At 36.1% G+C, this 14,903-nt stretch overlaps 2 protein-coding genes across 4 annotated transcripts; both read left to right on the forward strand.

Moving 5' to 3' along the window:
* Positions 1–503: 503 nt before the first annotated feature.
* On the forward strand, positions 504–6,808 carry LOC110867368 (OVARIAN TUMOR DOMAIN-containing deubiquitinating enzyme 4). 3 transcript variants are annotated; one of them, XM_022116436.2, is made up of 7 exons: positions 533–630; positions 714–765; positions 1,523–2,074; positions 2,610–2,731; positions 3,454–3,494; positions 5,027–5,125; positions 6,512–6,808. In XM_022116436.2, exons 3-7 carry the CDS (start codon positions 1,576–1,578, stop codon positions 6,666–6,668), a joined length of 918 nt encoding a protein of 305 aa, XP_021972128.1. In that variant the 5' UTR covers positions 533–630; positions 714–765; positions 1,523–1,575; the 3' UTR covers positions 6,669–6,808. The 3 variants fall into 3 exon arrangements, with proteins under 3 accessions (XP_021972133.1, XP_021972128.1, XP_021972126.1); XM_022116441.2 differs by lacking the exon at positions 714–765 and having other exon boundaries at positions 504–630; XM_022116434.2 differs by having other exon boundaries at positions 542–765.
* Positions 6,809–8,910: 2,102 nt separating this feature from the next.
* LOC110895678 lies at positions 8,911–10,103 on the forward strand. The gene is made up of 3 exons (XM_022143032.1): positions 8,911–9,232; positions 9,367–9,938; positions 10,026–10,103. Exons 1-3 carry the CDS (start codon positions 8,911–8,913, stop codon positions 10,101–10,103), a joined length of 972 nt encoding a protein of 323 aa, XP_021998724.1.
* The last annotated feature ends 4,800 nt before the right edge of the window (positions 10,104–14,903 follow it).

The following is a 14,903-nucleotide window of genomic DNA, read 5'->3' on the forward strand; positions in this document are numbered from 1 at the left end:
CCGCATGTTTACCGTCATCGGGTCATTAGAGACATCACCACCACGGCTGCCGTCGTCGAGTCATCGGAGAAATCACCTTCGCCGCCTCGGGTGTGGCCGACCGTCATTCTCCTTCTCATATCTATCTCTCTCACCTACGTCTCTCTCTCTCTCTCCGCTCTCTCTCTCTCTCGTCGGAGAAATCACCCGCGTCTCTGTTTTTTATAAGAAAGGGGTTGCAGGTGTGGGGTTTTACAAAGTTACACATATGGTCCCTGCTGTTAAGGAGTTTTACAAAGTTACACGTGAGGGGTTTTAACATAAAAAAGTTAACTGGGTTTAACTGAAAGAACACCCCCGTTAATGATTGCAAACATAAAGGACATACTGTGTAATTTTTAAAATTAAAGGACCGCACATGTCAAAACATTGAAAGATAAAGGACGAAAAGTGCAATTTATCCTTACCACCCTATCCATGAGTCCATGGGTAAAGAAACGGTCAACAACCCGGTTTCAACCAGAACCGGTTTTAAATTAAACACCCATATACACGCTGTCACAATTCAGTTGTTGTTGAAGACTTGAAGGTCCCTCTTCTTATCATACCCATTAACCATTGCAGAAGCTGCAAGAAAGTTCCGGATTACATGTTATGATTCCATTCTTTCCTTCAATTCCCTTTCATCTCTATCTTTGATTCCATTTCTCACATTTCAATCCATTTCTTATTAGGGTTTCCACATTGATACTATCATTTTTTAATTACTTTTCTATTCTTCAACAGGTATGTATGTATGTATGTATGTTGCTTTTCAACTTTCACCCATTTTTACACTTTTATGAAATTATGTTGCAATTCTCAGATTCTGTTCTTGTAGTTTCAGCTGGAATTTTGAACTATTGGTTACAGTTTATATTAATTATTTAAGATTTGGATAAATTTGATGAGTTAGGTTATGAGTTATGAGTAATTTGAATATGTAGATTAAACTCGTGATTATTTGTCGAATATGCACCACTGATTTGTGTGTTTTGTAATGCATGTTATGAATTAGAATAAACACTTTATTGTGGACAAAGTTTCTGGTTCTTTATGTTGTTTATTCTGTTTATGTTTGTTAGTTTCATCTGAATTGATAAAGATTTGAAATTTATGCGTTTCGATGTGTGTTTTGATCGATCTACTGTTTGAAATTCTGAAAAGTGATGAACCGGAACTTTATATATGGCTTGCTAGTTTGTGGTTTATGTTTTAGGAAATCGGGAAAATGATTCGTTTTTAGGAGCAATTCGTATGTATCTACACATCATGATTAGAGAATTACGCTTGTTTTTCGTTTTCTTCAGCAGAATAGAGAAGAAAATGCTGTAAAATTAGGTAGGGCAAGCTTTGATGTATTCTTTGGAATATAGTTTAGGGCAAATATCACAAAATAGTAACACGTTTCACGTTCGACTGCGAAAGTTTCAATTTTTGTTTCAGTGATGTGATTTTTCTTCAATTGCCATCGATCTAAATCGTATATTATCATTGTGCACAGTGATCGAACATTCAAACAGCATCAGTGTCGATTAACCCACGAGTCATGACAACATGATCGCTTGTTCTCCAATCAAAACCCGCGTAAAACAAATCCTCAGTCCAAGACGGACCCGCCAAAATCTAATGCCGCAATCTGCATCAAACGCATGCTGTTTTCATCTCCCGTTTTGTACTCCCAAACCAAATCATGTTGCAAAATCAACCATCGTAACTCAAAGGACTAACTGGCGGTCACTGACTGTTCAAAGTGCTATGCGGTTACAAAAAACGCCCCGTAGTGGTCTTTCGGTTGGGTCCTGCAATATGAATCTAAGGTTTTTGTTCCCGAAACAAGGGATTATATCAAGATTGAAATGGAGCTTGGTTCCTGGATCTTGGATGCAAGGGTGTGCGTCAACCGGAGTTGTAATTGGATTATCCGTTTGTAATTCAAGTTCTGAATCTGAAAGCGTACATGCCGAAGCTAAAGAGAATAAAAAAGACGATTGTGGTTCCTCTACCACCATTTTTTCACATGGAAAGCAAGTTTACACCAACTATTCAGTAATCGGTGAGATATCTAATGTGTCAAAAACTAAGCAGTTTATGCTGTAAAATATCGGTCAAGGACCGATATTTGAGATACAGGTTATCGCGGTGGGATATCGGTAATTTTAATACCAAGCAGAATATATATATATATATATATATAGCAGTTTAACACTGACAATTCAGTATACACTCCTACCTTAACGAATTAACCTTTTGCAACTTGCAAAACACTAACAATTGTAGCAAGTAGGAACTCATTAAGACTTAAAACACCAACATTTAACACTAACAATTAACAATTAAGACTTAAAACAATAATAGCAGCAATAAGAAGAAAGATGAATGGTTGAACTAAGAAGAAAGGTACTGATATCGGTGATATATCGGTCAAATATCGGTACCGATATGGCAATATTTTGCTGGATATTTGACACCGATATTTTAAATGGGGATTGATAACCGATATATCACTGATATTAACAGCATAGGTCAAAAAGCGCTAGGTTGGTTCGGTTCATGTCAAATTTGATGAAAAATTCGAGCTTTTTGTACAGGAATACCCGGGGATGGAAGATGTTTGTTTCGGGCCGTTGCTCATGGAGCTTGTATAAGATCAGGAAAGCCTGCTCCTAATGAGAGACTGCAAAGAGAGTTAGCTGATGAATTACGCTCCAAAGTATGTTTTAATAAAAACAAAAAAGTATATTCTTTTTATAAGTTAATGTATGTGGAGGCCAGCCATATACTGAAAACTATTGACCTAGGGCTGCAAACCGAACAGTTCGTGAAGCGTTCGGCGGGAAGTTAGTTTGTGTTGGTTCGTTTAATAAATGAACGAACACGAACAGGAAATTTTGTTCGTTTAGTTAAATGAACAAACATGTACAGGGCCCCGTTCGTTCATTTATGTTCGTGAACGTTCGGTAACGTGTTCGTTTGTGTTAGATAGCTCATAGTGTTTTCAATTTTTATATTTTCTTTTTTATTTAAATACTTCAAAACTCCGACAAATAAAATATTTAATAAGTATGAGTGTATTGTATATTCTGTTCATGAACATTAGTTTGTGTTCATGAACATTAGTTTGTGTTCATGAACGTTCGTTTGCGTTTGTTGCCAAAATTAACAAACGAACACGTTCATTTCCTTAACGAACGAACACGAAGCGAAAATCTCGTTCAGCAAGTGTTCATGAACAGTTTGTGAACACATATATTACCTTAACAAACATTCGTTCGGTTCGTTTGCAGCACTACTTAGACCACATAAGACCCAAGTCTGCATTCGACTTCATTTGTACCAGTTCTGAGCAAATTAAAAAAAAAAACTGCCGGATTACAGAAATCACATATATTTTTTGCTTCATATTAATATGTTTTGAATCTGGCATTTTTGCAGGTGGCTGATGAATTTGTTAAAAGACGGGAAGAGACAGAATGGTGAGTTGTGCACGATTTTTTCCCTTCCTTTATTACCTGCAAATAGGGCTGTAAACGAACCGAACGAACACATGTTCATGAACTGTTTATGAACACTTACTGAATGTAAACGAACACAAACATACACAGACAAATGTTCATGAACACAAACAAACGTTATATACATTTCAAAATAAAATCTATATTTTTCATCAGAAAGATTACGAAGAATCCACCAAAGGATAAATAAGTACTTAACATAACTAAACATAGTTGACATAAGTATCATAAACATAATTAACAAAAATATTAAGAAGTTTGTCAAGCTTTAACACAAACTGAAATTGAAATGGTCAAATGAGTGATGTTAGCGGAGGCGTATAATTTGACTATGGTTTCAAATTTTTATAACTAAAACCAATAAAATATTAAAACTTTAAATGAACAAACCATAGTTATCAAAAGCGTGCGCTTTTGGCACCTAGGCGTTTTTTCTGGGCGATTCACAATAAATGCGCTTATGCTTCCAAGGTAATTATAGCGCAGCCAAAACCCTAATGATATTTAATATTTTTCTGCATTAATTCGTAACAAAATCCCCTATTTCTGCAGTATTTATATGGCTTTTACCAACAAATGATATCATCATCATACTCAGTAAATCCCATCAATAGCAAAGCTAAGGTAGGGTCTAAGGAGGATGTAGACAACCTTACCTCTACACCGTAGGAATAGAGAGGCTGCTTCCAGTGAGACCCCCAGCTCAATAGTAGTTTTGCATCACACCTTGGACACAAGGCACATAACACTCAACAAATGATATCACTAAAGATCAAAATCTCGTTTAGTAATATTCAGTTCGTATTAATTCGAAAATTCCACTTTTTCTGCAGTATTTATAGGGCTTTTTCTATAGTATTTTTTTTGCTTTCGGATTTTACTCTTTATTACTTTTATGAACTTTTTGATTTCGAATATGAACATGTTGGTTTTGAGTATTTTGTTATCTGAGACTTTTTAAGTGCGAGTATGAACATTTTGGTTTTGGCTTTGGTTTTGAGTACTTTATTGCTTTAATGAACTTTTTAGTTTACTTTATTTAGGGGCACTTTTTTTTCTCAGGCCCACGCTTTTTTTGCACCTATCGCCTAGGCCCTAATCGGTGCCTAAGCACCTTGAGTGTGCTTCACGCCTTTGATAACGATGGAACAAACACAAATGAACATATTACCGAACGTTCACGAACATAAACAAACGAATGCAACCTCTGTTCATGTTCGTTTGTTTAACTTATCGAACGAAATTTCTTGTTCGTGTTTGTTCATGTAATAAACGAACGAACATATACGAACTTCCCGCTGAACGGTTCACGAACTGTTCGCTAAACGTTCAGTTCGTTTACAGCCCTACCTGCAAAACATGAACTGATTCTTGTATGTTTAGGTTCTTTTTCTTAGATACTCATGTATATGCATTGTATTTTAGAAGTTAGATGGATTTATAAGCAATTATTATTGAAGTTAACATATCAATTGCACATACACATAATTCAGGTTCATTGAAGGCGACTTTGATTCATATGTGTCACAAATAAGGAAGCCACATGTATGGGGAGGTGAACCTGAATTGCTAATGGCTTCTCATGTTCTCAAGTAAGAATCTCTCCCTCTCACACTCCATGATGTGTATCTAGTTCAACGCACCACCATATGTTTAGGGCAGCGGGGTTAAATGGGTTGGGTTCGTGGTTTTGCTCGTCAGATCTGTCACGGACCAGGAAGTCGTGTCAATCGATTGAACCTGAACACGACAGAAATATTCATGGGTTGACATGGACATGACCCGTTTAACCTTTTTTTTTTTTTTTTTTTGCATATTAACACTCTAAAATTACAGAATTTGCAAATATATATAAAAAGTTATGTTTAAAATATAAGTGTTGATGCCAATTTCTCTTTTAGTGTTTAAATTTTGACATAAAATTACAAAATTTGCAGCAAAACATACACAAATGTATATAAGAAGTTATGTTTAAAATACAAGAGTTGATGCCAATTTCTCTTTCCGTGTTTGAATTTTGGCGTAAGATACTCTTACCTTTTTAAGACATGACATAAAAACATTAATAAAGTAAGGCCTGGTCAACACGATTAGCTAAACGGGCTCTCGGACCCGGCCCCCTGTTTAGACTAAACTGAAACCCACTAATTTTGTGTTAGGTTTGTGCCGTGTCATAAATTCACTCTTAGACACTTTATATTAGTTAACGTCCGGACTTCCAATAAACACTTATTCTTGGAAGGTTACACCTGAATTAGCCAATTTTCATGTTAAGACTATGGGGTGTGGAGGGGCTTGGGTTGGGGGCATTGCTCGACACGTGGCGAGGGTGGGATCCACAAGGTAATACTCAAAAATAGGGGTGGGGTGTGGTGTGGCCAGCCATGCGGATTTTTATTTATTTTTGGTTTGGCAACGGCTACCCCCAACGGCTAGATCGAACCAGCCAACCAAAGCCAGCTATGTCCCCCCCCCCCCCCCCCGCCCCGCCCCACGCCAAAGGGGCAACGCCATGCCTAACGCTTGCCCGGGGTGGAGCAGCCGGCGTTGAACCCAAACTGCCGCCCCAACCCACGCCCCACACCCCACAGTCTAAATGATATAATCATGCAAAAACACTGAATACCATAAACACACAGTTACATTACCCTATATTATCCATAATTGATTTACAAATTATTCTGTAAGAATGCCCATAAAGTCAAAGTCAAACATTCTTATAAGTACATCATAAATGGTCACATGTTTTAGGTAGGAAGAAATTTCCAAGACATTTCACTTGTTTCACATGTTCTTGTTCATGAGTGGATTAAGGTTTCCCCTTGCCTCATACGTGTCCCATGTAATGTGTTTATACGCAAACGTGACACAAAATGTAAGTAAAACACACTCTTTGAGTGAATAATGATAGTAATATCAGGAATATAAACGGCAGAGGGTGGTTCTCTTTAAGTTAATAAGGCATTATTTTCATGCAGGATGCCAATTTCGGTGTACATGAATGATAAAGATTCAGGTGGTCTCATATCTATTGCTGAATACGGTCAAGAAGAATACGGGAAAGAAAATCCTATTAAAGTATTGTATCATGGGTTCGGTCATTACGATGCGTTGCATATTAATGGTGAAAACTGAAAACGATTCTTGATCTAGACTAGAGAAATTTAACTGCTAGTTAACTCATTACTAAATTGTTGTATTTTAGATGCAGAAAATAATAAGGTTGACCATTGATGAAAAATAAAACATTAGTGAACTGATACCTCTTTTTTTTTTTGGTAAAGGGTTACCCCGATGAATTTTATAAAAGAGTCAAAATAATACAAGGGTGTGTCAACGTGAGCACACCAACTAGACTTGGCATACCAAAGAGAACTGATACCTCTTGTTAGAAGGTTTTCATGGTCTAGGCCGAACCGGTCATCTGTTTGGTTTCAACTGTGATGGGCTTTCTTACTTTTTCAAACCGGCGGGTTTTTCTTTCTTCAAACCAAACCGAACGTTTTGGTTTACATATTGGTTTAAAATCCGTCAAATATCAAACTAACCCCGACGGACCGTTTGGTTTTGATATTTCATTATTAAATAATGATTTTTGAAATGCAAATCTATACTACATGGATCTTGAAAAGATTCAAACTTTTTATTTGTTTTTATTGAAAATTTTGTTGTTTTGACCTTTTCTTTGTGTTTGTGGGGTTGGGTAGTGAGGAACTTTTAATCTTTAACCATTATGAACCACACACACATCATTAAAATGGCAGCCTTTGCCCACATCATCAAAAAAGCAATGTGTGACTTGCAATAACTCTTATCATTGCCATCTCCACTAAGCCATTGTGGTCACTTCACTTCCTGCATATTGTTTTATTTTTCTCCTAAATAGCAAAAACCTAAGGGTATGGCTAACAAAGTTGTTAGAACCGGATTACTTGGACCGGGACCCGGATCTCCCATCGGTTCACATTGGTATTCATCACTGGTTGGACCGGCTGGTTTTTTACGAATGATGGTTGAACCAATGACTCGGTTTAGTGGTTGGGTCGGCTTGAAGTAAAATTTATTTTTATATATAATAATACAAATTACAAGATTTAAACTTGGGTTATCTATGAGTGTGTTTGCCAACTAATATAAGAAGACTTTTCTTTTATATTTTCTGGTACCTACATTAAATACACTTAAAAAAATTATTTTCATTGTTTTAAAGAAAACAGTATTTCTTTTATAGATAATCAACGTAACAATATAACAATATAGTGTTAAAATTTTGCGTGATATTCAAATTCTTTCTTAAAGGTGATTAATCATAACGCCATTCGGTTTTTGAGGTCGGTTCAATCAATCTGAGTAAATTAATGTTGCGACCAGTTCATTAATCAATCCGGTTTAACATCTCATAACGTAAGAGTCTTAATAATTTTTAGACCATGCGTAGTGGAAGACAATGCGAAACAAAAATATTACACTAACAAATTTTGAGATAGATAAAAAAGATAAAGGACCAACAAAATGCAAAGAAAATAAATAGTTTAAGTGATTGGACCATCTGCATTTATAATAAAAATTGTAAGTGAACATATTTCTCTCTAGGAGTTGTTATTTTGTTATATAGTCATTCATGGGTTTCTATTATTTACCTAGTTTAGGTAATTTTTCCTCTATACCCTAACTAGTGGTAGTTATATACCATTTTAGCTAGGTAACTATAATGTACTTGTGGGTGGGTATCATGATAGTATTCTTTGTTTGGTTTGCATTTTGCCCAAATTAGTAGTTTGGGTATATTTTTTAAAATTCACAATCCTCTGTGATTTCATATGTTTGCATCCACGATACACAAACTAACCTTGAATGTGATGTGGTTTGTTTCTTATCTATAAATACTTTGGGGAAATCGCCAAAATGTCAAGGTTTTGGTCAAACCATCGAAAATAGCCTGGTCAACCGTCTCGTGGAGACGTCTGAAGTAGCTTAGACGTCTTGACGGCTGTCCAACCACATCGTGCCACGTGTCCGACAAACATGCCGTTTTACCTGAACGGCTGAGACGTCTTGGCTAAGACGTTTGAGACGGCTTAAGACGTTTGAAAGTGGCTAGCTGCTAATCAATACGGCTCGAGACGTTTGCCGTCGGCTTGAGCCGTGTCTGGGCGTCTTGAGCCATTTTTGTCTCTTTAGTCGGCTTGAGCCATTCTTTTCCCTATTTTTTTTGTGTATTTTTTGTTTTTTTTCATTTATTTTTTTGAGACGCCTTGTACCATTTCAAGACGTTTTATATGAATTTCAAGACGCCTTGTTTTTGAATTTATATAGATCACTTAATTTTAAAAACGAACTTTAAGAGAAAATTTGTTTTTGCTGATTATCTCACAATATGAAGGTCAAGTTTGTTGTTTATACTGGGGGGAAGTGGGATTTGATTAACGGAAACATTGAGTATGTTACCGGTGTCGATTCAAGGAGACGTGGTTTAGAAATTGAAACAGATCATTCATATAATAGTTTTTTAAACTATGTTTCTAAGATGTGTGATACTCCAAACATTACACGGTTGTCATACCGGATGTCTACGTTTACTGATCCCATCGATATTATTGATGATCGAGATGTTAGATTTTTTTTTGATCTGGCGATGCAGAATCCTTTTGAATTATATAAATTATATGTTATTCAAGAGTCTGATGTTGGTTCATCTGGTTTGTCTTGTTTAAACAATTTAAAAGCTCCAGATCTAATATTCCATTAAAAGAAAGTTTTGATATTTTAAACGATGAGTGTCCAAATTTAGAAAAAAATTATGAAAAATCTTTAACGTCTCACAACCAATCAGGTTCTTCATCTATAGTGTTCGATGCCGGTCATATATTCAATAACAAAGAAGAGATGAAGCTCGAGTTGGGAAAGAAATCTTTGTTAGAGCATTTCGAGTTTAAAGTTGATAGATCATCTAAGACGCGGTATGAAGTTTCATGCCTAGGTGATGGTTGTGAATGGCGATTTAAGGCTCATGCTATTCCTTGTGGCAATTTATGGTTTGTTAAATATATGAACGATAGTCACACCTGTTCGAAGACGCAAACACACCCACATTTTCGTCAGGCTAACCCAAAGGTTTTGGGTCACTTTTTGAAGGAACAACTAAAAGACAGTGGTAGGATATATCGAGCGAAAGAGATTGTCAAAGATTTTAGACAAAGGTTCGAGGTTGAGATAACAAACCTTCAAGCTTGGCGTGGTAAAAGCTATGCACTTGAACTACTACAAGGAACTACACGAGACTCTTTTGCGGAACTACCAATATATTGTTACAATTTAAAACTTGCAAATCCTGGAAGCGTTACACACATCTTGGTTGATGAGCAGAGTCGTTTTGAAATGGTTTTTGTTGCTTTAGGGGCGGCGGTAAATTATACATTATATACTATAGATTCTTTTATTTTTTTAAAGTAACATGGGTTTTTGTCTCATTTCATTTTCATTAATTTTCAGATTCGTAGCTTTATGTTAAATCTAAGACCTGTTGTTATCATTGACGCGGCACACCTAAAGGGTGAATTTAAAGGGTGAATTTAAGTTATTTAAGTTATTCATTTGATATTAAATATAATAATAAATACTTTAACATTAAATGTTAACAGTAACAAAAAACCACTATAAAATGGCATAGACATTCTTGCCATCTAACCACATCATGGATTCTTCATGGACTGACGAAGAAGACATTGCTATTGCCGTCTCGTACGCTGCCGCTCATGATGAAGGCACTCACTCAGTCTCCGATCCCGCGTTCTGGGGTCAGGTTATGAACTTATTCTGCATTCACGTGCAAGAAACGACCCGTAGCCCGAATGAGCTCGACACTCGGTGTGCTTTCCTACGTTTCAAATGTAGCCGTTTCTTAGGAAGGTACAAGAACGTTAAAAAAAAGGATCGGAACAACATGGACGAAAAGGAGGTGATTGAAGAAGCCCTGCTAGACTATGCAATAATTTATGACGAGGATTTTGAACACATTTCAGTGTTTGAAATCTTAAAAAATTATATTTAGTAGTGTTTTAGAAATTTTTTTTTTATTTTGTATCGTTTTTTATGTTATATTAAAAACATGTTTTATCGTTTTATCTAATTGGAAATCCGTTCAAAACATTAGATGACAAATTCCACAAATACAACAATATTGCAAGTTCAATTATAAACACTAAATAGGATAGTGATGCAATAAATACTAATTCCACAAATAAAACAATATTGCACTTGCAATTAAAAAGGTTAGCACATACAATTTCTTCGACTTCATCTTTCGGTCAAATCTCACTGCTTTCAAGTTATTGTTCTCCTCTATTAATAACCTGTTTTGTAATTCTAGGTTCTTGATCTTCAAATCTTTAAACGTCACTGTAGTTGAGGTGCCGTATGAACGTTCAAGGAACATATTATCAATATCTTGCTTCCCCAAGAAGAATTTGCAATCACCTCTCTACAAAAACAAAGCAACTATAAAGTAATTGCAATTCACTATCTAAAAATAACAAATCCAACTTACAGGCCAGTGAGAACACCCGTAAAATTCTTCACCATTTCTTTGACTTTTAAGTCTAGCAACCCGAACAACAGCAAGAATGTCGTGATGACAGTACACATTTCCATCCAAATCGACCTTGAAAAGTCGTGGTCTTCGAATTAGACAAGAGGTAGAAGACGAGGACATGTTGAATCAAATGTTACAAGTTGATATTTCTTTTCTTTTATAAGAGTTATATTCATGTTTTCATCCCTGAAGTTTGTCAAACATGACATTTTCAGCCCGTTAGGTTCATTTCCGTAACTCAAAGACATTAAAACCAAAAAATAATGTAAAACCGGTCACTTGGGGGATTCGAACTCGGGACGTGTACTTCAGCAAACGACGTGGTGACCGGTCGGGCTAAGCCCTCATCCGTTAATAATCAGCACATGTATTATATCTATACAAACTTTAATAGTAATATAGTAATAACTCAAAGACATTAAAACCAAAAAATAACTTAAAACCGGTCACAAGGGGGATTCGAACTCGGGACGTGTACTTCAGCAAACGACATGGTGACCGGTCGGGCTAAGCCCTCATCCATTAATAATCAGCACATGTATTATATCTATACAAACTTTAATAGTAATATAGTAATAACTCAAAGACATTAAAACCAAAAAATAACTTAAAACCGGTCACAGGGGGGATTCGAACTCGGGACGTGTACTTCAGCAAACGACGTGGTGACCGGTCGGGCTAAGCCCTCATCCGTTAATAATCAGCACATGTATTATATCTATACAAACTTTAATAGTAATATAGTAATAACTCAAAGACATTAAAACCAAAAAATAACTTAAAACCGGTCACAAGGGGGATTCGAACTCGGGACGTGTACTTCAGCAAACGACGTGGTGACCGGTCGGGCTAAGCCCTCATCCGTTAATAGTCAGCACATGTTTTTTATCTATACAAACTTTAATAGTAATATAAGTAATAACTCAAAGACATTAAAACCAAAAAATAACTTAAAACCGGTCACTTGGGGGATTCGAACTCGGGACGTGTACCTCAGCAAACGACGTGGTGACCGGTCGGGCTATGCCCTCATCCGTTAATAATCAGCACATGTATTATATATACACACAAGTTGTATTATGTTAAGCTTTAACTTTTCAAACATACTAAAAGTTAAATTTAAAAGACAACTTTTTACAAAACAAAAAAAAAAAAAACATTACATTACTTAAAAAAAAAAAATTACACTACCAAAAAAGATAAAAAAAAAACAAACAAACATCTAAATCCAAACCCTAATCGTTTCCCACTGCGAGACATGTTCGAAATCATGTCCTTCATCGTGGCGGAAGTTGATAAGGGCAACCGCCTTGATGTCGTCCTCGCTAAGGCCCTCGGATGAGTTTTCCACAGCCTTGTAGTAATTTTCGAACTTCTTACATTCCAACCGTATAACCCGAAAACGTGAAGATAATGCATCAACGGTACGGCCGTGGTTCGGACCACGGAGTTGTGCAAAATATTGTTGCACCCGGACCCACAGACCACCCTGCCCTCGACGAGGAGGATTCACATACACCTCCTCCCAAGCCTCCACCAAAGCTATGTCCTCAACTTCCGTCCACCCGTGAGAAGCCATGTCTGGTTGTGTGTAGAAAGTTGAACAATGATGTGGAAGGAAGACAACGCCGTGTGAATGTTTAGATTTAGGGGTTTATATAGGTGGTGAGGTAGCCTGTTGAAAGTTTAAAACGTCTTGAATTTATAAGATGTTGAAACGTCTTAAACCCCATTAATTTATAACAGGTTATAACATCTTTAAACACATAGATAATACTGATTTACTAAGAAATAAAACGTAACATACTAGAATTTTAAACTTTATTACTATTTAATACAAAGTACATAATCCGCTATTTCATTTGAACTACAATACACTAAACCAAAAATTCCATATTATAACACTGATACAAATATAAACTCTTTGAACTACAATACACTAAACCGCAACTTCCATAAATTTAAAATGGGGTTCCCCAGCCGAAAGTTGATTCCGGAGATTCCCATCAAGAAACCTAGTAAAAAATACTGTGGGTTGTGAACTGGTAAGTTCCATCAACACTCACGTATTTTGGCCTAGGTGATATGTAACGGGTTGTCCAAATTTGGTTCTGAGGTTTCCCCGCTGGGTGATGTTACAAGACCTGGCGAACACACTGATGAGAGCCCATTGTGTTAGCCAAAGTCTTATTAACCATCCAAAACGGGAAGAATCGTCATTACCTGAACAACCCGTTTAACCCTTCACGTGTCCGTTGTAGATGAGTTCTTGAACCCGATCAACCCCGCAGAGCACGTATAAGGGAATATTAGACCTGATCCCATCAAAACTGGGAAGATCTATGTCCGTTGTAGATGACTTCTTAGAACCAGTTGCAGATAACTTCAAAGAACGATTTGTTGAATCCGGGGGTCTGCCCATTTTTTTTTAAGCTGTAAACACCAATGTTGTAGAAAATATGGTTAATAAGAAAACATTGTGTATATCAGGGTGGAAAATTGAGACTTAAAAACAGGTTCAAAACGTCTTGAAAAATTCTTCGAAAATCGTGAAACGTCTCAAACGTCTCAGACGTCTCAAAAGTCTCAAACGTCTGAAACGTTGAAAACCGTGAAACGTCTTAACAATTAAATAAAATATTAAAAAAAATTAAAATCAAATATTAAAAAAAATAATTTAGCTTAACGGCTAGTCACACTCAAACGTCTCAAGCCATTTCAAAACGTCTTGAAGCCACTCTCAAACGTCTCAAGCCATGCAAAATAGACGCTTAACGGCTAGCCACTTTCAAACGTCTTAAGCCGTCTCAAACGTCTTAGCCAAGACGTCTCAGCCGTTCAGGTAAAATGACAGGGTTGTGGGACACGTGGCACTATGTGATTGGACAGCCGTCAAGACGTCTAGCCTAAGTTCAGACGTCTCCACGAGACGGTTGACCAGGCTATTTTTGATGGTTTGACCAAGACTTTGACATTTTGGCGATTTTCCCAAATACTTTTGTCCATTTATTATAGATAATGCATGCATAATGCATTAAATGTTCTTACATAACATTCGTACGTATGAAAGGATCTTTATACGACTTTGGGCCAAGGTCCGTTAATGTATTACATATAAGTTATAACCAAATTTGATCAATCATATTTAATAAAGATAAAACTATACTAGTTAATATAAACTTTTCAAAACTATACTAGTTTTTAAAAGTTATTGCAGGTTTTTTTATCGTAATAGTCTTTAAAACAATTTTTAAAAGTTATTGTAGATTTTTTTTATGAATGTTGTAGTTGAGGTTTGTAACCCTGGTTCTCTCCTCTCAAAAAATAATGGATGCCACGCGGCATCCATCAATCGGGCCATTGCTAAAAACAGTCAACTAGAAGCGAGAATTGTAGAACCCACCCTTTTTAATATAGAGGGTAATTTAGTTAATGTCTAGCAATTTTTAAGATTTAATACAAATCTAAACATATTGTTTTGTTTAGTCTTTTTTTAGTCTATACCTCAATGTAATATGTATCGTATCCTAAATAATGTTTTTTCTCTCATAATATCTAAAACGACTCTATGTTGGATATAACTTTGTTTTAAATTAAAGAGTTAATTATTGTTTTCGTGCCTATGGTTTGTTAAAAATCACTATTTCAGTCCATTAGTTTAAAAATTGCGATTTCAGTCCCTGTGGTTTCACTTTCGTAACCATTTCAGTCCCTGTGGTTTCATTTTCGTAACCATTTAAATCTATTTATTCTGTTAGTACAGAGACTGAAATGGTTAC

This window comes from Helianthus annuus, chromosome 1 (genome assembly GCF_002127325.2).
Source record: "Helianthus annuus cultivar XRQ/B chromosome 1, HanXRQr2.0-SUNRISE, whole genome shotgun sequence".
Lineage (NCBI taxonomy): Eukaryota > Viridiplantae > Streptophyta > Magnoliopsida > Asterales > Asteraceae > Helianthus > Helianthus annuus.